Source organism: Balaenoptera acutorostrata, chromosome 10 (genome assembly GCF_949987535.1).
Source record: "Balaenoptera acutorostrata chromosome 10, mBalAcu1.1, whole genome shotgun sequence".
Taxonomy (NCBI): Eukaryota; Metazoa; Chordata; class Mammalia; order Artiodactyla; family Balaenopteridae; genus Balaenoptera; species Balaenoptera acutorostrata.
Window position 1 is genome coordinate 102,361,701 of NC_080073.1, and position 26,976 is coordinate 102,388,676.

The window sequence follows — 26,976 nt, forward strand, 5'->3', positions numbered from 1 at the left end:
ATGACAGAAGCTGTTTTCACAGAGCAGAGAAGAGGGGGGACTGAGCGAGCACGCAGTGAGGATCTGCTGGGAACTTCACCCAGATTATGATTTCCATTTTGCAGATGAGGCCGTTGAGGTGTGGAGAGGCTGACATGCCGGGGCCTCACAGCTGGGATGGACCCAGGTGTGCCAACTCCAAGGTCTGTGCTTTTCCCCCAAACTGCCTTTAAAGGCCGAGCCTTTGCATCTCTGTTCTAGATCACGGATCACGGGCTGGACACTCAAGGCTATTCCCTGAACCCTGGACACTTCTTCTCTGAGTGACTGCGGCCCACAGTCTTGCAGTTGGTACCAAACTCTAATCTACGTTCAACAGGAGAATGAAGGGCCCACAGGTCAGGCCTGGACGCTCCCACCTCCAGTCCCGTGTCACCGCTAACAGCAGGGGGACGAGACCAGGTCGAGGCCGTCTCTGGGGCTTGGTGGCAAGCATGAGGCTTCGGAACATACCAGGCGCTCCGGCTCCCCCACTGCGCCCGGCTGGAGCCTCAGTTCAAAGCTCGAGCAATGCTCCATTCTAGGGTTAAATCGTGCTTGTTGGCCAAGACACAGGGGGTTCCCAGTCTGTCCTTCCACCTGTGGGATGGCCAACTTCTGGAGGCTCGTTTAAGAACTTGATTCAGTCAACAATTGAGCTGCCAGGCGCTGGGATCCCCGGGCATTTCTGAATTTGGATGTGATCTGCAGTTACAGACACTCCCTGCCCTGACCCCTTCTAGTCTTCCCTCCAGTAGCAGGAGTGGGCACAGGAGCGTCAGTTTCCTCCCCGATGCTCACAGGAAGTGTGGCGAGTCACCACGATGAGCCACTAACGGCCTCTTCCCTGCAGAGTGTGGCCAGAAACAGACAGGAGGGTGGGCAGGGAGGAGACAATCCAATTTCTCTTCTTTAGAAGACCTGGGTCTGTTTTTCTTTCAGGTTTTATTTCAAGGGCTAATTCACCTAATTTCCATGTACCCTAAGAATCAACAGATTACAAAGAGCCTCAGGACTGGAAGGGAGGTGAGATGCTATCCCACCACCCACGCAGCACAGAACGTCCCTCAGCAGCGTGCACTGGAGACAACGTCATTCAGTTCGGATTGAATGCTTCCAGCAACGAGGACATCTCCATTTTCAACAAGGCCAGCTGTTAAAACCATCTTCCCCATGTCGAGTCAAAACTTCCATCCTTCCTTTAAACGTCTGTCTGTCCTCAGGGGCGACACAGAGTCAGTCCACCTTCTCTTCTACAGGGCAGCCCTTCAGATAGTTCAAGGTGAGGTCTGCGTCTCTCCGAAGTTTCTCTTCCCAAAACTGAACAACTCTGGCTCCTTCAGCCAGCGCCCTCCAGCTCTGCGCTCCAGTCTGCTGGTCGCTACTCATCTTGGAATACTCTCCAGTTTGCGAATATCCTTCATGAAACGTTGGATCAGAAGTGAACACCAATTTGGATGTGGTCTGAGTGCAGGGCACACAGAGGGCTGGGACGACCACGTCCTGAGGTTGTGTAAACGGAGCTGGGGTTCCCAGGTGTGTGGGTCTTGTTTTGTTTTACTTTTTGGACGCACTGCACAGCACGCGGGACCTCAGTTCCCTGACCAGGGATCGAACCCCCTGCAGTGGAAGCTCAGAGTCTTAACCACTGGACCCCAGGCAAGTCCCCCATCCTGTGTGTTTAACAGCAACGTGACATCCTCAGCTCGTGCTCAGACCCCCTTGATTCCTTTGTTCACACTGCTGTCAAGCCCTGCGCCCTCCATCCTGCACCTGAACACTGCACAGCTGTTCACTTTCCAGGCGGGCAAGGACGAGAAACGTGCAGCAGTGCTGTGGTACACAGAGCTGGCTCTCAACACTGTGGATGGTACTGAACACTGGTAACCACCTTTCTGCAAAGTAGCTGCGTGACAGGGATCTGCATTTTAAATACATTTGCCCTTTACTCCAGTGATTCCACTTCTAGAGATCTGTCTCGAAAACTAATAATTGGACAAAAGTACAAAGATCTACACACAGGGATTGATGTACCATTATACCCACAGATGGCTATACCGCAAAAACAACCACCACAGGATTCTTGACTGGCTGGTCGTAACATTTTACACTGGCCACCCTGCTTTCCCTCTTGCCCTCCTGTTGTTCGTTCTCTACAAGGCAGCCAGAGTGAACTTCTAAAACATGGATCAAATCAGACACTCCTCCACGTAAATGCCTCTGATGGTCCCCTCTTAGATCTGCCTACTTCTTGGGCCTCCTTTGTCGGCACCCTACCCCGATCCAAGGTGCTTTCAGACGTAGTGCTCTCTCCAGGTCCCTCAAAGGCATCCAACCAGTCTGACCCTAGGGCTGGGGCACTTGCTGCGCGCCCTCTACCCAGGCTGCTCCGCCCCGGCCTTCCAGGGCTGGTGCCCGCCGTCACAGCGAGCGCCCCAGCCCGCTCAACATAGATGCCCTCCAGCCTTCGACCCGGTTTTACTTCCTTCACGGCACATACCAGTAACCGGAAATACCGGGTATTTACTCGTGTGACTGTCTCCTCGGCTCAGACTGAAAAAAAGTTTCATTATAATCTTGTCTCTCCTCTTCTCTGCACTCGCCCCTGGGGATGCACAGTGAATGGTTAATAAATAGCGGCCAAATGGCTGGATGGATGAGTAGGCGAATGAATCAATCACTGCTGAATGGACGGATGGATGGAGGGAATGGATGGACGGATGATGTGTACGCAGAAAGCCTGCTACACTTGCAGCATCACTACCACATACGTCTTCAGGTTCCAAGATAACTTCTCACTCACTGTACTAGGATTTAATGTGCACTAACTTGATATGAGATGGTATAGAAAACAGTGTCACAGTGAAGGGACCTCGATGAAGAACACTCCAAAGATCAACACTGAGGACATGGGGTAGTTTTTTCTCGTATTGGAATTCATCTGTATTTATGCATTCAAAACTACACCTACATCCACAGTAGAGAGAAGTTGATGTAAAATCAAAGTAAACATCTGTTTTCTGCATATAATCCTAGAAATTTCCTTTGGAGGCATGCCACATCGACTGTAGAAATCCTGCCACATTGCGGTCTAAGGAAGGCATTTTACCAGAACTCTTTCAGGAGTCAAGGGAAATTTTCTCCCATTCCTAACACTGCACTCCCGGCCCCCTCCTGGGAGGTGGGGGGACTCTTCCAGTAATGAATAATGACAAATATTGCAGATGTTTTTCAAACAAGGGGAAAAAAATCTAAATCTGAGTACTTTTTAGGAGCCCACTTTGAATTCTGGGGTGGATGTATATTTTCAGCTCAAAGTTTCCCTCCTGTAAATGTTATTATTTAACTTCTAAAATGTGAAAAGATCCATTTTAGCTAGGGTGGGATGTCTGTAAGAATACTGAATACATCACAGCTAAAACAACTACACCTGTACAAGAGCTGAATGCCAGTCTAGTAACTCAGAGCAGACAGACCAATTCCTAAAGCACATCCCTCCCTCCCCCCACAACTTCCTCACTTCCAGTTCCAAATACAAGAATTTTCTACTGACCGTTCTTAGGTGTGATTTGGAAATGGAGATAAACCCTTAACCATTCAAGCATTGGCTTGCTCTGAGAACGAAGCAGGAATTTAGTAGGTGAAAAAGCAAATTCAGGTGGGAAGATGGTGTAGTAGGTGGAGAGACCATGTGACGGCAATGAAGCCTTGGGGTGGTCTCAGAGCATCGAGACGTTTTAGATGATACCACCTAATAACCATCCAGTAACCACGGAGACTCCACTAGTTACTTAGGTATGTTAGCTTCAGATTCCGCACCTATAAAATGGGGATAATACTGCCAGTCTTCCAGAGCACTGGTTTGCAAACTGTGGTCCTCCAACCAGAAGCACTGGATTTACCCAGGAGCTTGTTACAGATGTAAATTCAGGCCTGGCTGAAGACCTGCAGACTCAGAGACTCTGGGCCAGGGCTCGGTACCCTGGGTTTCACTCCACTGATACCCATGCCTGCTCAAGCGTGACAACCACTGGATCCCAGTTACCTTCTTTAACCGTTCGCACTGTTCACAGGTCAGTTAACTATCGGACTACGATGTTGACACTTTTTGGATATAAGCATTAAACCTCTCCCAGGTTCACTCTGCAGTTTACCTGCACAAGTTTACCAGGTATAAATACGTAACAAAAACGGGGAAATTTAACCTTCTTATCTTGGGGGTAAAATCCCTTGAAAAACTTTCAACAAGTTTAAAGGACCACCTAGTAGAAGGTGTCCCCATGGCAGGTCTCAAACCTTCTTCAAGCTTTCCCGTGTCTAATTTATGAGTGAAGGTCGAAGTTCGGGCAACATCTAGATACTTCCAGTGTCTGCTCCCTTCTCAGCCTGAATTTCCACATAGGCTTTACTGATCTAGGGGTTGAATCGTCTGAGTGAATGGCATCATAAGGAAGGTCACTCTTTCAGTAAACAGGACACAAACCGTACACAAAACCAGCACCGAGCATGGCTCAGGGCTCCGCCAGACTGAAGTCAACAGGTTTGCACAGGTTTTCACAGCCTGATTATAGACACCTCGCCGTCCATACCCCGTGCTAGCTTTGCTTTTACAACAAAGCCTGTGATAACCACAGAGGGAATGAACGAGATGAAGAGGCATCGCACCTCTACAACCTATTTTTTGGGCCAAAGCAAAGTAAGTCTCCAGAAAGATTTGTGTGCATTTCCCTAACAGATGTTTAGGGGAGGAGTTTCAGGTTGCGGAGCCGAGAGTGACTCCTGTACGTCAATCACGCCCTGTGCTGGCAAACGACGGGGTGGGGGGGGGAGTGAAGACAGAGGTGGACAAGGGGCCGGCGGGGGAGCTCTTCCCCGTGTGGCCCCACCTGTGAGCCCAAAGGCACCTTCTGATGATTCGGGTGTTGCTCAGGTTCAGTCATGCTTATCCAGAAGGCAGGTCACGCCAACTGTGCCAGGGTGTGGAGGAAGGTTTGATGGTGGTGAAAGCAGCCTTGCAGACTGAAGAGACAGCACCCTCGGGAACACCTACAAGTCAGGCCTGAGAGAGGCGCAGACCTCAGGGAGGCGCCCCCCCACCCCGCCGTCCGCAGGCCGGCCGCGGGGATCCTCTGCCAGGAGCTCCTGGGGGCTGCCCTGGACAAAATGCCTGGAGGCTGCAGCCCGCCCCCGGGCCTCTGCCACGTGGCTGGTGGAGGCCGCGACAAAGGAGGTTTCCTCCTCCTGCCCCTGCCTCCGCTCAGGGGCGGAGCATGGCACGTAGGTCTTTCCCCACAGCTCCTCTCCCCCCTGACTCTAGGGAGACGCACCCCAAAGCAGAGCATCTCTCTCCTCGTGCCGACCGCGGCCTTGCGCTCTGCTGCTGCCACTGCGAGGGTGGTTTGAAACTGTGGGAGAAGTTAGGGAATCTTAACTCGAGGCAGGATGTATCCGGGGGTCAGGTCCACGTTTCTCGTTAACAAATAAATGCCTCTGCGCTCTCCCCCTCCAGAGCTCCCCAGCCCAGAGAGGCTCTGCAGCCCGACTCAGGGCTCCAGCTCCAGCTGGACCTGATTTCTGCTCCCCTGTCTCTGGGTTCCTTCTCCATCTTAGTCTCGTGGGAGACCCTGGTACAAACACTTCCTCACTGACGGACAGGGCTGGGGTCACGTCGCCTGAAGAGTATTTCCCCTCCCGTCCTCGCTCTCCCGGCCATCCTTCAGGCAGGAGTGAGGCCACCTTTGGCTGCTGCGTTCCTTCTCTACTTTCATGTTGACACTGGGAGCCACTGACTTCAGAGCAGAATCGAGAGACACGCTCTCTTGTTATCGACCGTCTACTTAGACAACAGAGGGCCCGTGCCGCTCACTCTCAAGCCCTGTCCTCCTCTCCTGACTTTCAAATCCAGTGCAGGGAGCTTGGCAGTTGGCCCACGTCAATAAATATCAACTTGTAAAAAAATCTTTATTCTAGACCTTGTTCCTAACAGCCATGCCTTTGAATCCGAATACCCTGAACCCTCTTGTACTTTTCCCCCTTTGTCTGCCCTTGTTTTGCTAAAATAATCTTTCATTTGTTATAACACTGTCCATGCATTATTTGGCTCCTTTGTTTATAATACCCACAAAGACACTGAGTACCTATTTCCATGTAAAATTAAAGATTCTGAAAAAAAACCCTCAAGACCCCAGAGGCTGGATGAGCTGAGTGCTCTCGCATGCAAAGAGAACTCTCTCATTCACGCAGAGCTGAACCAGCCTGCCTGCCGGGCCCATCCTGTGTTAATCCAGAGAATGAGAATGACCGCCTTCCCCCTGGACAGCCCCTAGGTATCTCCGGGCGGCCGTCATGTTGTGCGGACTCTTCCCTTCCCTGGGCTAGACTCCTCCATTTCTTCAACCTTCCCATACAGCGCGGGGGCCGCCCCACACTCAGAGCTGGCCCTGTCCCAAGAGTGACTCGTATCTATGGTCTTGGGTGATGGGGGCCTTCCGCTGGGAGCCATCACCTCCGAGGGAAGCACCTGCCACTGCCCCCCAAGAAGGCCCTTCGGTGGCAAACAGCTAAAAGGCCAGTCAAGCGAATTCCCAAACCAACGCTTCACGGTAGAATGGAAATGTGCACGGCACCCGGACCCTTCCGCAGAGCCCAGCTATTCACATCCTTTCTGGGCAAGGAGGAAGAGAGGACTACCTGGTAATAAGGGGGTACCACGGCACCGTTTGCTGCCCCCCAGCCTTTTCCAAAAGAGGAACAAGCAGTGCCTGCGCCGGGCCATTTGAGACGGCCTGCCACGCACCGCAGGGAGAAGGCAGGTGTGGGCGTGGGTGCGGGAGATCACCACCACTGCGGGGACACCATCCTCTACGCCTCAGGGGCCAGCGAGAGACAGAGAGAAAATGAACAGGGCTCCAAAGACAAACTTCACCTGCGAAACGAACTAGATCACAGGGCCCCTGTCTGTGACTGCAGTCCCTGCTATCTAAGTGGGATAAAGGCTGGCCAGGGGTGACACACAGGACCACATGATGTGCTGTTGTGGGGGAAGGAGCCCGGGAAGGAGGGTCCAAGATGTGCTTGGGCCTTGGCTAAACTCCGTGCCACTGCAGACCTCAGTCTTCTCACCTGCAAAACCGGCACAGCCTCCCGAGGGCGCTGGGTTATATAAGCTCAGAGAGTGAGACTGGAGTGCAGTCACGGCATCCCAGTGAACCTATTATGCAACTGCATCTCCGGTTTAAGGAAACACAAACTCTCTCCCCACTGAAGGCCAACAAGCTTTCCGTCAACCCAGAGCCCTGAAGGAAGCAGAGGAGAAAGGCCACCAGCACACACACACGCCCCAAGGGAGAGAGTGGGTATCCAGTGTGGTAAATACACGTGCTAAGATTTTTGTGCTACTTGTTCACTTTTTTTTGGGGGGGGGGGTGGGGTGCAGAATTTGCTGCTAATCACCTTCCTTAACAAATCAGAAAAACGTTGACAGTTTCGATGTTTGCTAGCACCAGCTTGTTCAGCCCAAACAGGTTGGACAGGTTGAATATTTAAACAAAGGCGGAAAAATGCAAGGTATAAAGCAGGACGTGCTGCGTGGCCTGCAGCCAGCACCCTGCAGGTTTAAGTTTGTGATCTAACGCTGGCAGTCAGACTCGCCCTCTCCCGCCTTCCTCCTCACCTTGCTACTTGCACATTATAAAACTAAATGGGACCCACACTCATGATCTGCTCAAAGTTCTCGGGCCATCAGACGAGGGGAGTGTGCAGAGGAGAAGAGGGCAGAGGCCAGCTCCCCGGGCCGCATCCCACCCCAGCAAACACACACCTTGCCTCCCATGACCTGATTTCCAGCGTGCACAACTGCCAGGTTGCTCAAGTGTGGGCAAGCAGGGGTGCTCCAGATTTTGATGCCATTTACCAGTTTTACCTGGTGCAACTGAGCTTTCGAAATAGTTTGACAAGGTGGGTCAAAAATACCAAATCACCCGCACCCAACATTTCTTTTGCGTTTGCTTAATCTCCAAAAACAAACTAATAGACAAACACCATCTCTGCCAAAACAGAAGAAAAGCTAAGTTGTAAACCTCAGCATCCAGGTGGCCAAATGGTACGAAACGATTTAATTAGGAAGCAGATCGTAAATGTGAGAAACAGTGATACAAGGAAAAACGCTTGGCTGGTGTTTACCACCTCCCTGCGCTCCCACGGTCCTATGAATAAACTCTCTCCAGCATAAGTGAACTTGAACTGGTCCTTCAGAGGAAAACGCAGAATCAAAAGTGAGACACAGCACAAGGTCATTTTTCAATTAGCCTTTCAAAAAAATAAAATAAAATAAGCTGTGCTGGGGTGTCCCTGGTGGCGCAGTGGTTAAGAATCTGCCTGCCAATGCAGGGGACATGGGTTCAGGCCCTGGTCCAGGAAGATCCCACATGCTGCGGAGCAACTAAGCCCGTGAGCCACAACTACTGAGCCTGCGCTCTAGAGCCTGCGAGCCACAACTACTGAAGCCCGCACACCTAGAGCCCGTGCTCTGCAACAAGAGAAGCCACCGCAATGAGAAGCCCGCGCACCGCAATGAAGAGTAGCCCCCGCTTGCCGCAACTAGAGAAAGCCTGCGAGCAGCAACGAAGACCCAACGCAGCCAAAAATAAGTAATTAAAAAAAAAAAAGCTCTGCTGAAGGGGTTAAAGGGGTATTAGAATAGAGAAAACACAAAGTAGAAGGAAAAATGTTTTGGAGGATGTCAGTCTAGCAAACACAAAACAGGCTGCACAAGAGACTGTCAACTGAAATGGGTAAACTTCCAGCTTTGCTATTTTCTTACACTTTGTATCTCATGTGAAGAATAAAATTCTGTGACAAATCACTCTGACCTTTTCTTTTTCTCAGAGAAGAGTGGTAGCTTTCTACTACATGCAGATTTCTAAAATGTAAAGTAAGAATTCTGAAAAGGACCACAGACTCTCATCTAATAGTGTAAGTGCAAATCCACACAAAAAATGTAAGAACACCACAGAACAAGAAATCCAAAAAGAACAGAAGTGTTCCACTAATAATGAGGACGTGCACGATTCAGACAAGCTGTACGGCACACAAAACCCTGCTCTCATGCCGTCACGAACGGAGGACGCAGCCTGAAATCCTCACGGTCGAAGGGCACAGAGTCTATTTTCTTGGTTTTGTAAATACTCATGCTTACCGGCACGGAGGAGTGACTAGTGGGTTAAACTTTCCTCAGGGAGAAAAGAAAGGAAGGGAACTATAATTTGTCAAATATCTTACGTAAGCCAGAGGCTTGGGTATATATTATACAGCATTTAATCCTCATAACAACAACTTCTGTGAGCAAAACGTCACCCTCATCATAGATGAAGAAACGGAGGCCCTCTTCCCCCTTCGGTGAAGCGTCCTTTATCAGCCACAGCCGGAGAGGAAGGAAGAGCTCTCAGAGGACCCACAGAGAGGCCGCCTCTATTTAAACAACTATTAAGTTAAACTAAATGCATACAAATTTCAATTCCGGCCAATGAGATGTGAAGAAAGGCTAAAAACGTTTAAATATAGTCAAACAATAAACTCATTTGGTGAAAAATTAATAATGCTACTGGGGGAAAGCGGTAACTTAGACATTTTGCTCTGACAAATAGATTTACAAATGTTTACTCTCGAGGGGAAAATTCTCAGCCTTTTAATAATGTAGACTCTCAAGACAGTGAAAAGCATATTAAGTGGAATGATCCGGGAATGGGGTATTATACTTTAACGACTTTCTTTTTTCTGGTTAAAAAGAAAAAAAGTTTCATCCCTTGTAATAGAAAAGGCTTTCTAAACTGTACCCGAAATATGTCTATTTCAGTACGGAGTACTAAATATACCGAAACTGCCTTGATACCCAACTGCTATCGTGAAACTACCATATAGTCACCGAACACCCACCAGATGTGAGGATCACATGTCCAGTACAGTCCATACAGTTGTGCTGACCGTGTATAAGACATTAAAATCTCATTCACACAAACCCCTCAACAATCTTTAGAGGGCTGCGATATTTATCATCTTCTAAGTGGACCTGAATGTGTAAAGACCTCTGAGCGTCCCAGAAAGGTATTTTCTTCTGATTTGCCTTCCCCCCTAAGGAACAGATACTTAGTTATAGATAAGAAAAGTGTTATTACATAGTCATTTCCCCCTTCTTTTTTATAGAAATATTTCCAAGGAAACAAAATTTTCAGTCCTGGGTAGGGTGACCCACAGATTTTTATCCTAAAATAATTTCTTTGCATGTGAGCTGACCCAATCCCTTCCCTCCCTCCAGGGAATATGTCAGGAAGCAGGCAACTGTGATTGAGACTCATTTCAAGATGGGACTAGCTGAGCCTCTGCGTGCGCACCTCCACTCTTGAGAAGTAGCACGTACAAAACTAGTGACAGGGTGCCCTCAGAAACTCGATTATTACGACGACTGATTTTCACAAGGCCCTTCCTCCTGCTGGGCTTGGAGGGTAAAGAAGTGACCCTCCCGAAACACTGTCCTACGTCTGCTCCTTCTGTCCTTCAATGCCGGCCACCTGTTCAGATACCCAAGTTCAGCTGTACATGCCAAGGGCTGGCTGTGCCTAAGCATCTGAGAGTAGTGTGCTAAATTCAGAGCCTCCGCGGTCTCATTCGTCATGGAATAGGTCACATTTCTGTGCAGCGAATGTTTTTTTCCAGCATAATAGGAACACATAAGCCTCTGTTCCTGAAGACTGTCCATTATCCAGCGGCATCCTCAGGGCCTGTGTCTCCTGTACTTAGCAATGGACAAAGGCATGCCCATTGCAGGAGGAAAGCAAAACAAGCAGGTGACACTCCAGGGATGTCCCTGCCTTGCCTTCTGAACACACAGCTGAAATGATAATACATCCCTGCTCTCTGGAGGATGTGTTATCCTCCAAAGGATATACCTTCCAAAGAATGCAGAAGTTAGGAAAGCTTGCTCTGGTCAGGGTCTCTCGCCTGTGTGTCCTCAACATGATTCCATGACTCTCTTTACAGCTTGAAAGTCTAGAGTTTGTAAGATGAGGAGCAAAGTGGAAATTAATTTCTTATTTTCCAAGGCAAAGTGGAAATTAATTTCCTATTTTCCAAGGCAAAAGAAAAATACCCATTTCAGAGGTCTGATTCTTTCCAAATGAGATCCATTGCAACCCTCTCAAGTATCATCACTTCTTCATAGCTCTGCCGTCCAGCACTTTTCGGAAAGTTTTGCAAATTGCAAAGCTCAGTGCCCTTTTTCCTACACTGAGCTCTCCCAGAGGGCGTGCTCTGGCTCAGTTTCCCAAGTTTGTTTTGGAAGACGAGCACTGCTCAATCCAAATTTTCAACATGGGAGCAACTGATAAAGAGTTCTGGGAAGTTAGAAGCTGGAGCCATGGTGATGTTTCCGTGATGCATGTTTTGCACTGTGACGGCAGCCTGTTATTCTGCTCAGGAACTAAGCTGTGGTTAGAAAGGTTTGGGATAAAGGATTTTCAAACCTCAAAAACACGAGAATCCGCAGTCAGGGAAGTGGTAACTTGAAAAACTGTACCAGATACGGTAATAAATTGAGACGGTCTCTCCCCCAACCTTTTTCAAAATGAACTGGAATCTGCATCACTCTAGTGTCCCTAGTTGCCAAATATACAATCAGTTTTAAATATCATTTAAATGTATTTACTGGAATTAAATTATAGTAAGTTATGGGCTACATCAGAGCTACAGTGCAACTATCAACATGACAGCACATAACAATTTAATCTGCTCTCTGGTTCTGTGAAGTTTATTTTTCTTTTACTAATATGATAATTCTGCTGGGTTGATTATGTGCTGATGGTCCTCTCATGAAACTAAGGTGAAGGAAACTCTACAAAAAGGCCAATTAGCCTAATAAACAAAGATAACAAACACACTTATAAAATGACTAGTGGCCAAAGGAGATACAGTGAGTTGCTTTACAAAGTGGGTGACTGCAAAGAGTACCTCACTATCAGCTAGGAATAACCTGAAATTGAAAAGGACATAGTTCTGGGGGTCCATGCTGTGAAACGTAGAATGAGGCCCTCTGGGTGCTGAAGCAACAAAAATCTGGGCTGGAACCCAGATCTGCCTCCTACATGTGGTGCTCAGCGATAAACCTGGGGAAGGTGGGGCTTATCCAAGAGAATGTGCACACGGAGGTGTGCAGCATGCATGCGTGTGCAGATGACCTTTGGAACAGGTGGGCAGGAGGCCAAGGGAAGGGGCACTAGGAGTCCTCAGACCAGCTCTGTGGAATCGGGCCTTGGAGAATCAGATCTAGAAATCTGCATCACAGGGACTCATGTCACGGCACGGGCCTTACTGAATCTGCACCCCCGAAGGGGGTGTACTGAAAACCAGAGCCCAGAGCCGTGTCACATGAAACTGACACAGGAAAGGGGGCCCAGGGCAGGTTAGAAACGAGGCAGAACAGGGACTCGGGGGTGGGTGCACCGGCCCGGGCTTAGCATGGGCTCCAGAGCCCCGACCTGTGAGCTCCTGGCTCTACTGATGGCAGCTGCGGCTGCAGACCTTGAGAAGCAGCAGCAGCCGAAGAAAAATGAGAAACAGAACTTGGGTCTTGAGCACCACACACACAGTCCACTGACCTCCTTCCAGGCTTTGGAAGTGAAGCAAGGATGCAGCTAAGCACAACTTGGGTTTTCACTCTTCTTTTTTAATCCCTGCACACACCTCCCAGGGCAGCTCCGGCCCCTGATTAATGTAACACAGGTATGTGCTCAGGAGAGATCACAGCTCACCGTTCGAGTATCAGATTCTGGAACAGATCCACCAGGACAAATAAATCTAACTCTACTCTTTCTGGCACATTTTTGTCAGTGTTTTCACATTTTTATAATTTTTCATTTTCAAAAGTACAGATTCACCAACAAGTGAAGGTGGTAATGACTATGACTGATTACCGAACACCAAATGTTCTTTTAACTCATTGTTTGCAATTTTCTACAGGGAAGACAAAAATAAATGCAGTGTGATAAACTCAGACATTCTAAATAAGTTTTTTGGTATTTAAATTACAGGGTTAGTAGAGCAACAGGCGAAAGAAAAGACCACCGTTCATTTATGTTCTGGCATCACATGCGTAGTCGGTCGCCACACCTCCCTTCAGTGGCACCACCACCATCACAACACCAGTGACCACTTACTTCAATTTATTTATAAGTAGTGATTAACTAACATTATCCTAAGTGCTTTGCATGTGTTAATTTATGAATCCCCACAATGCTCCCATTGGTACAGATATCCCTGCCTTCTACAGATGAAGTAACCAAGACACAGAGAGGCTAATTAACCTGCTAGCGTCACACAGCTAGGAGTGCATACCTCTCAAAGATTATCACAAGGGTGCCTTCAGCTCTGAAAATACAAACTCAGGAACACCCCTCACCCAGGACATTTCCCTAGTACACGGTAAGCCTTCACAATGCTTTCACAAACACTGCATTTGAATACAAGTTCTAAATGAGGTTTTACCATGCCATTTTGGTAAAGTATAGAAAAATCGAGAGATTTCTGAAACATTCTGCAGAATTAGGACTAGAACGCAGCCCCCAACAATTAGTCCTCTCCTCCAAATCAAGATGACTCACAATAAAATCAGCACAAAACCCAAAATTAGCACAAACATCCCTAAGGCCTGCTTTAAAAAAATACTTATAAACAGTAATTTACAAACAACTCCAATATGCATTGTGCATAAATGAGAAATGCATCTTAGGGTAATATCAAGGGTTGGGCTATAAAAAATTCAATATAGTTCACAAACAACACACTGTTAAAAAAAATCAATAAAAAGCGATTCCATGCTCATGAAATAGAGTGTACTATGCTAGTAGGATGGCTCAAATAGTTTGACATTGAAAATAATGCTCTACAACAACATGAAATTATTCCTAAAGAGGGTAAAGCTTGAAAGAGTGCTTTTTTTCTAATACGTAAAGTGACACGAAAGCTGTATCAATTATTCCTCATGGCCTCTAAGCCTGACAGCCTATGTTCAAACCTCAGCACTGACTTTGATCTTAAGCAAGTTTCCTTATCTGCAAAATGGGACGATAACCGTACAAAGCTTACACGTAGAGCACATAAAGACAAATGAAAATCCGTGAGGAAACAGAAGACTTAAACAGTGTATCAACCAGCTGGAACTGACAGTACGTCAAGAAAACACTCCACCCAACAACAGCAGAATACATGCTCTTCTCAAACAGACGCGGGATGTTCTCCAGGACAGACCATATGCTAGGCCATAAAACCAGCCTCAATAAATTTAAAAAAAAATTGAAATCACAGAAAGTATGTTCTCCAACTACAATGGAATGAAATTAGACATTAATAATAGAAATAAATATGAGAAGTTGTAAATATGTGGAAATTGAACATACTCCTAAATAAACAAAGAAGAGATCGCAGGGAAATTAGAAAATACTTTGAGATGAATGAAAAAGAAGACACAACATACAAATATTTATGGGATGTGATGGAAGCAATGCTTAAAGGGAAGTTTATAGCTGTAAGTGCCTCTACAAAAAAACGTTCTCGAATAAATAGTCTAATCTTCTACCTTAAAACACCAGAAAGAGAAGAGCAAGCTAAACCTAAAGCAAGCAGGAGGGAAAAAATCATGTTTAGAGTAGAAAATTAATGAAGGAGAGAACAGAAAAGCAACAGAGGAAAAATCAACAAAATCAAAAGTTCTTTGAAAAGACCAATAAAATCGTCAAATGTTCAGCTGGATTGAATTGACTAAGGAAAAAAATTGAAAAGGCTCAAATTATTAAAATCAGGAATGAAAGAGGAGACATTACTATTGACCTTACAGAATAAAGAGGATTGTAAGGGGACACTACGAACAACTGTATGACAACCAATTAGATAACTTAGACCAAATGGCTAAACTTCTAGAAAAGACATTCACTACTGAAGCTGACTCAAGAAGAAACAGAAAGTGTGAACAGACCTATCACAAGTAAAGAGACTGAATTAGTAATTTAAAAACTTCTCAGAAAGAAAAGCCCAGATGGCTTCACTGATGAATTCTACCACATATCTAATTAAAAAGAATTAATACCAACTCTTCACAAACCCTTCCAAAAACCAGAGGAGGAGAGAATATTTCCAAATTCACTCTCTGAGGCTAATACTACCCTGATATAAAAACCAGCAAAGGACATCACAAGAAAACTACAGACCAATATCTCTTTGCCTATAAATATAGGCAAAAATCTTTTAACAAAACACTAGCAAACCCAATCTATCAATATATGACAAAATGACTATACATTGTGCCCAAGTGGGATTTACCTCAGGAATAAGGTTAATTTAACATCCAAAACAGAATAAAGGACAAAAACAACTTGACCATCTTGATAGATGTAGAATTAGCCTTTGACAAAATCTAACACCTTTTCATGATAAAAACACCAAGCAGGGCGTCCCTGGTGGCGCAGTGGTTGAGAATCTGCCTGCCAATGCAGGGGACACGGGTTCAAGCCCTGGTCTGGGAAGATCCCACATGCTGCGGAGCAACTAGGCCCATGAGCCACAACTGCTGAGCCTGCGCGTCTGGAGCCTGTGCTCTGCAACAAGAGAGGCCGCGATAGTGAGAGGCCCGCGCACCGCGATGAAGAGTGGCCCCCGCTTGCCACAACTAGAGAAAGCCCTCGCACAGAAACGAATACCCAACACAGCCAAAAATAAATAAATAAATTAATTAATTAAAAAAAAAAAAACACCAAGCAAACTAGGAATAGAAAGGAACTTCTTCAAACTGATAAAGGGCATTTATGAAAAACCTACAACTAACAGCGTATTTAATGGGAAAAGACGGAATCTTTCCTCCATAAGATCAGAAATAAGACAAGGATGTCCATTCTTTTCACTTCTATTGAACATCACACTGGAGGGTCCAGCCCAGGCTAGCAGGCAAGAAAAATAAATAAAAGGTTTCAAAGGAAAAAGGAAAACTCTCTCTACTTGCAGATGACATGATCTTAGATATAGAAAATCCTAAGGAATCCACCAAATAACTATTAGAATGAATAAACAAGATCAGAAGGGTTGCAGGAAACAAAACCAATATAAAATTTGAATTGTTATTTTTATACATTAGCAACCAACAGTCAAAAAACAAAAGTAGAAAACAATTCCATTCACAATACCACTAAAAAGAATAAAACACTTTGGAATAAATTTAAAATAAATATATTTATAAATAAATAAATAAATAAATTTATAAATAAATATATTTATTTATAAATAAATAAATAAATTTATAAATAAATATATTTATTTATAAATAAATATAAAACTTGCACTCTTAAAAACGATAAAACATAGTGGAAAGAAATCTATTAAGACTTAAATAAATGGACAATATCCCGTGCTCAAAGATTTAATATTGTTAGATGGCGATGCCCCCAACCTGACCTACACATTTTGCAATCCCTATAATCTTCCCAGCTGCTTTTTTCTGCAGAAATTGATAAGCTGACCCTAAAATTCACACAGAAATGCAAGCAACCCAGAATAGCCAAAACAATCTAGGAAAAGATCTAAGTTTGAATTTCAAAACTTACCAAAAGCTACAGTAATCAATACAGTGTTAGGCCTCAGGACAGACATACGTATCAATGGAACAGAATTGAGAGTACAGAAATAAATCCTTACGTTTATGGTTAACTGAAATTTGATAAAGGTGGTAAGATAATTCAATGAGGAAAGAAAAGTTTTTAAACAAATAGTACAAAAGACTGAACTTGGATTCCTTCCTTATACTATACACAAATATCAACTTCAAATGAATTGTAGACTTAAATGTGAAAACTAAAATTATGAACGCATGGGGATTTCACTTCACACCTACTGGGGTGGCTGTGATGAAAAAGGCAAGTGTTGGCAAGGATGTGTAAAGCTGCAACCCTCACACACTGCTGGTGGGAGTGTAAAATGATGGAGCTGCTCTGGAAAACAGCTTTGCTGTTCCTCAAAATGTTAAAACATGGAGTTACCACACGACTCAGCAATTCCCCTCCTAAGTATCTACCCAAGAGAAGTGGAAACACATGTCCACACAAAACTTGTACAACAATGTTCACAACAGCATTATTCATAATAGTCAAAGAGTGAAAATGACTCAAATGTCCACCAATTGATGAAGAGGTGAATAAAATGTGGTATGTCCATACAATGGACTGTTATATGACAATAAAAAATAATAAAATACTGATAGATGCTACAACACAGATGAATCTTGAAAACATTAATGCTAAGTGAAAGAAGCTGGTCACAAAAGACCGCATGCTACATGAAAAGTCCAGAATAGGTGAATCAACAGAGGGAAAGTAGATGAGTGTTCTCCTAGGCCTGGAGGGTGGGTAGTAATGAGAAGTGACTGATAATGGGTATGGGGTTTCTTTTGGGGGTAATGAAAATGTTCTAAAATTGGTTAGGAGAAAGCGGGGAAACCCCCCAAGAAGGGAGCAGGCAATACCTCTAGGACCGGATTTTGAGGGGTCAAATACACAAGCGACAAAGGACTTTTTTTTTTTTTTTTTTTGCAGGTGGGATAAAAGGAGAAGGCAAAACAAAACGAATGGCAAACAGAAGGCAAAATGATACTAACAGGCTGATGTGGAGGTAAAAAAGTAAAAAGCTAAAATGTAAAATATATCAAAAAACGATGACAGTACTCACTTCCTGCTTTGTACTCAAAAACACTCCTAGGAGGAGGTGAGGGGGCAAAGGGGATTGGAACTTATATGGAAAAAAAAAAACCCACTTCATCAAAATTCTTTAAAATAGTGATACCTTTCATAATGTCATACTCTACCCTACTTCTAGGAGTTCAGACTGAGAAATCCACAGGATTCAAGTTACAGCAGCATTACTCAGAAATGCCAATAAAAATAATACATAGCACTAGTTGAGTGCCTGCCATAGGCTAAACTCATTATCTCCAAATTCTCATTAAAAATCTCATTTTAAAGAGAAGGAAAGTGAGGTACCAAGGTTATGCAACTTGCTCAAGGATGGAAAATTTACAAGTAGCAGAGCTGAGATTTGAAATCGGGAGCCTAATTCCAAAAATCCAGAAATTTACCACTATACCAGTATGTCCCAAGTACACCATCAGTGGATCATAAAATGATTTCAGTTGGAATAAACTGGACCATCTCGTTTGAGTATTTGTATATGATAAAATATCAATTTCACAACTATATAAAGTCTTCTTTTCAATAAATATGTAAAAAACAACGTTAGTCAACTCTTTGAAAGAAATCAACATAACGCCTAAAAGGGAATATGGAAAAATAAAAACAGCCTGATTTTTTGAGAAGGTGAAATTCGGAGTCCCTTTAAAACATTTTCCTGGATTTCCAATGTTCCTAAATGTGTGTGTAAAAAAAGAAAAGCATTAAAAGAAGTCTGTTCTAACCCTTAAAACATAAGTAATCGTTCTGTAAAGTGCATTTTCCATTGGTTCCTCCCACATTTTAATATACCCACCACTGAGCTCCCTCCCACTTCTGAGTGAGCCTCTTTCTCCCTCAGGAATAGATTCCTGACATTTATCAGATTTTCTTTCTCATTTTATCCTATCTTATCCTGAAGCTCTAGGACCAGCCCACTTAACTATTTATTCAACTGCTCCAGAAATTTTTTGCCCTGCAGGGTATCTGGTAGGCATATGCAAATAGTTTTAAAAAGGCAAGGGTTACTCTGCTAATCCTCTAGGGTTCCTCTGTGTCTGATAAGCTGCCCACCTCTGGCACCTAGGCAAAGAAACTCCAATTGGCAAAGGGTCACCCTGAAGATTCCCCCATCGGCCAAAGACCTAGCCCAGGTACTTCTGTTTCCTTGAGCAGACACCTCTGACACACTGGAGACTGTACACGGCAGGCAAACAAAACCATCTCTGGCTTTTCCATACAGTGAACAGAACTCTTTGCACCTTTTGGTAAGATGGATGGAAGGCCACTTTGCTTTCTGTCAGCCTCCAGGCTCCAGCCAGCAGGCAAAGGCTGCCCTCACCCACCTGTGCATGTTCCCGTTGGTGGTAAAAGACTGGCCACACACAGCGCACTTGTAAGGCCTCTCCCCAGAGTGCACCAGCATGTGGCGGTCCAGGGAGCTGGCCGAGCTCAGCGACTTCCCGCAAATGCTGCATGAATGGTCGGCCCCTCCAGTGTCTGTGTTGTGCTGCAGAAAGCAATGATCGCAGTGGTCACTTAGGAAGACGGGTCAAAACGAGGTGATTATGAAATGCACATTCAGAGCTTTATTAAAAAAAAACTAACACTTTTCAGCCATTTTTTTCTTTTTCATTTAAAATATCGTCCCGAACATCAAAATCTATTGAGACCATAGGCAAATAAATATTCTGTTCTATCAAACCCAAGTTACTAAATGATGCTACTATTCAGTACCATGTTATGATTTGAATATTGTCAGTCCTTCGCTGTTCTAGATTCAATACTTGTCATGAACCAGCCACAGCAGGCAAGGGAGAAGGATAAATCTTACAATAAAGAAGAAAAGCCAAAAGAGATCCCAAATAAAGGAAATTCCCTGCTACATGATGTAAGTTTATAGCAATATATAGAATTAGGGTCTACGTCTATAATCTCACTGTACTGTGAGGAGATCTGGTTCACAATGACAAGTCACAGATGATGAAAAGTCTTCTGTCATATGTGGTTAGTTAATTAGATGTTTGCTAAATTCCAAAAAGATATTCTGTGTTGACCTGGGACTCTGTCACAATAACACGGACACACAAAAATTATTTCATGACTGCCCCTCAAAATTAAGAATATTAACTCTAAATTAAACAGCCACAATTCATCCGTTAAGATAAAATCCCATCCCTTCTCTTAACAAAGAAAATACAAAAGCAGCAGCAAACCTGGCGAATGTGCATAGTTAACTGATGCTGTGTAGTGCAAATCTTCTCACACAGGGGACAGTTATAGGAAGACTTCTCCTCTTTTGTTTCCTGAAAAGAGAATAAAAGAGAGAATCCATTTCAGCTCACAGTGAACTAGTGCCTCTCATCTCTGTTATAAACATCTGTGTCTGACGAGCTGTAGCAACAGAGCAGCTGAGAGCATAGGCCCTGGAGCCTGGCTGGGTATGAGCTTGGGAGAGTGGCCGTCCTGTCTGCCCTCAGTTTCCTCATTTGTAAAATGGGGAAAATAATAGCATCTACTGCATCACATGGTGATGAGGATTAGATCAATCAGCACATAGAAGGCACCAGAACAGTGCCCCGTACAGGCTAAGTGCTCAGTAAATACTAGTGTTCTTGTTAGGCACCATTTAGTTAATCATCAGTGATGGCGAAAAATTAAGCATCAAGTCACAGCTGAGCTAGAAAAGGGATGTATTTCTCCTCAATTCTGACCCAGGCTCCAGTCACTAGTTTCTACCTGGTCTTGAGTCCACCAAGACACACGAGAGGGAACGGAGTTCTCACGTCAAAAACCCACCCTCCCGAGGGTGGAAGGCCCCTGTACCCACCAGTGTGCCCATCGGACATCAACGGGATCCTTTTACTCGCTGCGAGCACCTGCTTACCACTGCTTATAAATAATAAAAAAGAGTGAGGGAGGGTGCAGTCGCTGGGAGGTGACAGGAGGGAGGGCTGGACCCTCGGGCATCTTTCAATAGCCCTCTTTTTACTTGTACTCATTTGAATGCATTTCTGTTCCCTGAAATAAAACCAATTACTGAACACTTACTATGTGCTAAACTCTGCACATACAGAATAGTGTTTTTTCACACAACCGTGAGAAACCGCCACTATTATGGATCCCATTTTCGGGATGAGGAAACGGGTACAGAGAGGCAAGTAACCTGCCCCCAAATCAAAGAACTATTAAGTAGCAGAGCCAGGATTAAAACTCAGGCCAGCTGCTCCAAAGCCCATGCCCTAAACCGCTAGGCTGTATAAGTCTGACCCAAAAAGGATTAACCCCAAGGCACAGAAAGGAAACACCCTTGTGGTTGGCTCATGAGAGATGACGAAAATAAAAGTCACCCCGAAGACCATAAAAACAAACGGCACCAGACGGGGTGGAGTGAACGCATGATGGGGTCTAGTACGCGGCTCCTACAGTGAGAGGGACCCATTTTAAGCAATTAAGCAAATTAAGCCTCATTTTAAGCAATATACACCTGCTCCCAGCCTGTGGCCTTGGGTCTGAGAAATAGGTATGCTGCACGTTTTTTCACTCTCAAATTAAAAAAAAAATCACAGACATGAATTCTAAGGAAGGTGATTAACCCAGAGACAATTTAAAAAACAAAACACAAAAAAACCCTGCACCCTCACCCAGCCATCATCCACTCCCACTCCTCCCCGAGGCAGAATGTGTGCGTCTGTGGGGAGGAGGGTGTCAGGCCTTCTCAGCCCCACTCCACGACAGTCAGAAAGGAGCTGGCCAAGAACCACCGGGCAGAGAAACCAAAACCAAAAGTAGTAACAACAAAGTGAGAGCACTCGTATAATAATGAGGGATGCCTCACAGCTGGGCCCAAACTCGGTCTTTGGGGTATTTTTGTTAAATTCTTAGGTTAGTGATAATATATATTAAAAAGTGTTTTTTTTTTTTAAAGAAAAGAGATTCATCGGTAGGATGGAAATATATGTTAAAAAGTCAGGCCTCCAAGTAGCCAGCCTCTTGAGGATTTTTAAATTCTTTTTAAAAAAAATCATCTTGCGTTCCCCTGAGGCAGATTCCAGACACGCTGAGTGGCCCCTGGGGCTAATGGGAGTGATGCTGGGTTTACGGTGAACTGAAGCCTCACCATTCTCAGAGGCGGGCAGCGGCACGCTGCAGACCATAGCACAGGTCCAGGACAGCCACGATGGTCCGGGAGAAGGAAGTCTCCAGACTCAGACTTAATTTTTAAAAACAAATCAAACAGAGAAGGGAGCACCGTGATGCTGGAAGAGGCCCTGCTGGAGAGTGCTGAATCCAATGGCTGTGGCCGTGCTGGTGGAAGGAGCACGCTTCCTGAGCTGACAGATAAAATTAGCAGCTAATGTGATAACTAACCATTCCATAATGAAACTATCTGGCACCCTTGCTGGCTTCCGGCTGTGGCTAATCTGCCCTGGAACTCTGCTGGCTGCTGGGCTGCTCCCCAGGGCTCTCTCCCAGCCCTCCTGTCTGTCCCAGGTAAGGACGACGCACTCTGCACTCTCTCTCCCGCACCGCGCTTGGTTTTTTTTAATGCACTGTCTTTCCCATCCTACCTCTAGCTCAGACCTCCTTTCAAAAACTCAGCCAGTGCCCTAAGGAACCCCAGAGGACACAGGAAGTGGGTGGAAAATGGCCCAGGCACCCCTGTGGAGTCAGCTCCACTTACCATGCCGGGATGGAGGTGCCGTGGGCCCCCTCTACCTACTGTCTCTGAATCACTGGGAAGGGACCAGAGCCTGGACTTGGGCCAGGTCTGCCTGTGCTGGGGCGATGCTGGGCTCTAAGGAAGAGCTCGGCACCTGGCGCAGTACCTGGCTGGAAGGAGGAGGGGGCCGTATATTGTGAAATAGGGGGATGGATGGAGGGATGGACAGATAGATGGATGGATGCACAGTCACATGAGAGTGGAAATAAACCTTTTCTTCCCAGAGCTAGCACTCCTTCTCGGCTCAGGCCACAGTCAAACAGGCTGAGAATTTTCTCAGGTACCCATAGGAAGAGAGGCACGCGGAGACAAGGGAAAAAAGAGAGAAAAAGTATCAATGCCCCAACCCTAAAGCATCATTTAACTCTGCCAAGTCTTCAGCCTTGAGAAAGAGGCGGGGAAACGGACACTCCTGTGCTGCTGGAGGGATTTTAGGCAGGGACAGCTTTTCCTGGAGGGCACGTCGTATCAAAAGCCGTAACTCATGTTGTACGTCTACAGATTTATAGAAAACCATCACACTATGCTCAGACAATTCTGTATAAGGACAGTCACCGTGGGATTGTTAACAAAAAAAGAAAATTAACTCACAAAAGCCCAACAGGTTTACCTTGCCGTCCACCCCCGGGCCCTGGACAAACTCAGAAGACTGCCTTCTCCCCAGGGTTTGGTGGGACCCCATTAAATCAGTGAAGCCGAACACGGAACGTGCACATCACATGGACGCGGAGTGGACAGGGCAACGGCTCGCCTCGCTCCCTGAGCTTCACGCACCGCTGAGCACGCTGCTGCAGGACAGCAACACCTTCTCAAGTGCCCCGTTTGTACGTTAATTAAAAGACTCATCTTATTTCCCGAGGGAGCAGACATGGCCTTTCATAACGTCCCTGCCCTCCCATGTGCTCTTCTCCACCCCTCCTGATCTCTGAGAAGTCAAGAGGAATACGTGGCATCTTGAGCGGAATCTCGGGAGCCCCACTGTGTGCCTGTCGAGGACGGAAGCCGAAGAGCGGCTCCAGCAGAGCCGGGACTCATCTCTACCTAATCTGGAGACACTTAAGAAAAAGTCAAGGCGGTGGCATCAGAAGCCCAATTAACCAGCTGCATGAACGAGGAAACAAATCATGCCACAGGACAGGAATAAGTCAAGTTCTCTGCCTCGCCTGTCCCGTGGAGAAAGCTCGCATTCAAATCAAACCACACGGCAGAGAATAAGGGCGCTTTCACCGATACTGACACCACAGCATGGAAAATTTTCTCTAAGAAGGGAAACTGCCATAAGCTATGAGAAGTTAGCTCTTGAAAAAGGGTTATGGCCTCTGGGTATGTCCATTCAGTTCTGACCACATCCGAGTTTCTGGCTTAGGAAGCTGGGGCTCAAGGGGACATCATTCTCCCAACACTCCCATGGACGCCACAGCCGGGCACACTAACGCTTACCTGGTTCCTTCGGCCAATCCGATTTGGTCCCGGAGGCTTCGTGGGGGACCTGATGCTCTGGGGGCTCCCACCATTCTCGGCAACCTTCCCTACGCTCATTACCGCTGACATCATGGTGTTGATGGAAGACAAATCTGAACCTTCCAAGCCAACGGGCGAACTTGACGTCATTGGGACGAAGGTTTAAGCTTCTAGGAAGCCTCGGCCACAGAACTGAAAATCAGAAATTGCTGATGTGATCACTGGGAAGTTTAGGCTTCTGTCACAACCAGGTGGCAGTGGCCATGGCTGCCACCGCTGCAGTCGGGTTAAAACCCCTTCCTCAATTCAAGCTGACACTCATATGACTCCTATGACTTAAGCTTTCATCTAAACCAAGTGCTGTCATACCAAACCGATAACCTTGCTTCCTTTCTGAGCATGTGCCACCGACGAAGCTGCCCGAGGCAGGTCTTTCTGCCTTTCCTAAGCTTGCATTAGGCGGAGTGGGGAAGGCTACAACAATTAGGAAGCCTGGGCGCTGCCATCTGGCCAGCACCCACCTAACAGTCTAACTCACTTACTACTATGTGCATGTTCTAGACCTAACAACTAAGGATGAGAAACCTCGGCTTTCACTTAAACTCCAGGCTACAATACCGTGATTTTAATGTGGAGCCCGAACTGTTAGGACAACTGAGAAGCCAACACTATCACCCAACACTATAACCAAATTTCAAATCAGCATAAAAAAGACTGTTTCTTAAAACATGCAAGTGCATAATATAGCTGTACCCCAGAAAATGGACAGAAGAAAACCCAGCCCTCACTGCCAATCACCTCCATTCTCTGCCCCAACTGATATACTGTGAGACCTTCCCCTGCTGTAGCGATTGCCCACGTGGAGGAGGAAATGAGGCTGGGTTCACTTCTTTTTTTTTCTTCTCTGGTATCACTCGTTGACACTGGAAAGGAAGCAAAGGCAAAAAGGTTCAGTGAAGAAAAAACAGAAACCATTTGTTTACCATGATCTCAGACCACTATATTCACAAGACTACAGGGGGCAGTGTGAGAGGAGACGCCTAAGTCTTCTTCTTCTTCCCAAACCACATTCTGTGGTTGGTTTTCACCCTTAACTGAGGTTCCCTACAGTGCTGTCACCCTCACTCCCAACAGCCAAAACGATTCTGTGGTATTTTATTTTCTGAAGCTCATATTTATATCCATACAGCAAACTTTCTCTCATACCCTACTCCTGTCTCCCACAAGGACTCTCAAGACTCCCACTTGACCATCTCCCGCCTCCCCCTAAAACTGACCAAAGATAAGGCAGTAAAGGAGTCAGAGTCTGAAGGCTAAAGCCTCTAAAGGCTCAGAGTCTAGGAGGGATTAGGTCAGACCTTAAAGAAACTTGGTAATACAAATAGGTTGACTGAAGGGAAAACTACAGCCCATGTACACATCAAACCTTACTTCTCCAGGCCTTTTCTAGTTATGCTTCTTCCATAGATGTACTATGGCTATAGGTATGGCCAGAAATAAGTCTCCAGGTCAACTGTTCCCCTTATTTTATCTGGGAAGATATTCTCTAGCCACGTATCCTGTTATGCTCCAGTATGCATTAAATTCTGCAAGTCCACAGCTGCCTCAGAGATCAAGCTAATTATCTCAGGAGCAAAGTGGATACTTAGGAACAACACCAGAAAGAATGTGATGTCTTGTGGTTCCTCCTCCAACTCTAGGAGAAGTGACCTAGGATGTGACAAACGGTAACACCCAGAGCAGCTGCAAACGTGTCCAGCAGCAGAGCAGGAAAGCCTGGGGACATAACTTTATTAAGTGATGCTTCCATCAGCTGAGAAGTCCTGAGCTAAAACCTTACCCAAGAGCCAAAGTGAACCTCAGGAACAGTACTTTCCTTGTCAAGAGACAAAATGTGCCTTCCTTTCAGTAGACATTTTGAAGATATGACTCTAATACTTTTCCAAATGGTAAGTAAGAGGACTAACTACCAAACATACAACTTAAGACCACTGATCCAGCCTCACCCCTCACATCTTTCCCATTAAAAGAGGAAACCTTGAGCCGGCGAGCCGCCTGCCGCAACTAAGACCTGGTGCAACCAAATAAATAATAAATTAAAAATAAATAAATAAATAAATAAAAATACACATTAAATTAAAAAAAAAAGAAAGGAAACCTTGGTCCAAAATTAAAACAAACAAAAAAACAACAAACAACCCCCCCCGAAACCCCAAAGCTGTTGTCTTTCCATGAAGTTTCCTCCATATATGGAAGACCATTTAAACTTACTAAAAATTATGCTTTAAAACTTCCCATTTTGACTGTCTTTGAAAGTTTATTTGGGAGATTCCTCTCTAGGAAAAAACTTTCAACACGAGTACACACATACTGAAGTATACACACACCTCATTTTCTTTCTTAAAGGATTTCTAACAAAAGTATCATCAGTTCCCCAGAATTGTTGTCATCAATCAGTATATGATTAGTTCCTTGATTCAAGTAAGGGGACACCTTCTATACCAAAACCATCTCATTCTTTTAAATATATATCCCCCATAGTTTTAATGTACATCAAATTATAACATAAACGACTAGAAATCTTATTGTAATTACATTATGTCAGTAAAAATAAAGTTACCCTTTCCACTAATTTATAGTGGGAGTTTAGATGATCTTGCTTTTGTCCTGTTACTACACTTAGAGAAGAAAAGTGTGGTAGAGTTTTTCAGACCAGGAATAGATTAGAGAAAACACCTTTTAGATAAATATAAAATTATAAGTTACAGAAAACATATTCTAATTCTTTCACTGAGTAGGGAAAGAAAATGGAGAAAAGGGAAATAGTCAATATGAAAATTAACAAAAAATATATTCATCAAAAAGAGCCAAAGTGCCAGAAAGAATTTTTGTCACAATCATTATAACATCAAATATACATTCTTGCAAACTACCTAAATGTCCTAAATATAGAAAACCCAGCAATAGTCACAACAGTTAACCAACCTAAGGGCTGAAAGTTGCAGGGGCTTATATCCCAACTGG

At 45.2% G+C, this 26,976-nt stretch overlaps 1 protein-coding gene across 7 annotated transcripts in view; it reads right to left on the reverse strand.

Annotated features, from left to right (window-relative positions):
• Positions 1 to 26,976, reverse strand: part of RREB1 (ras responsive element binding protein 1) — a 129,070-nt gene that overhangs the window by 35,075 nt on the left and 67,019 nt on the right. For all 7 annotated transcript variants that reach the window (XM_057554841.1, XM_057554835.1, XM_057554838.1 and 4 more), the window contains 4 exons: positions 24,751 to 24,875; positions 23,932 to 24,144; positions 19,985 to 20,074; positions 19,115 to 19,278 (listed from right to left, as the gene is read on the reverse strand). In XM_057554841.1, coding sequence (XP_057410824.1) covers positions 19,115 to 19,278; positions 19,985 to 20,074; positions 23,932 to 24,102 — 425 coding nt within the window. In that variant the 5' untranslated portion in view covers positions 24,103 to 24,144; positions 24,751 to 24,875. The remainder of the gene's footprint in view (positions 1 to 19,114; positions 19,279 to 19,984; positions 20,075 to 23,931; positions 24,145 to 24,750; positions 24,876 to 26,976) is intronic.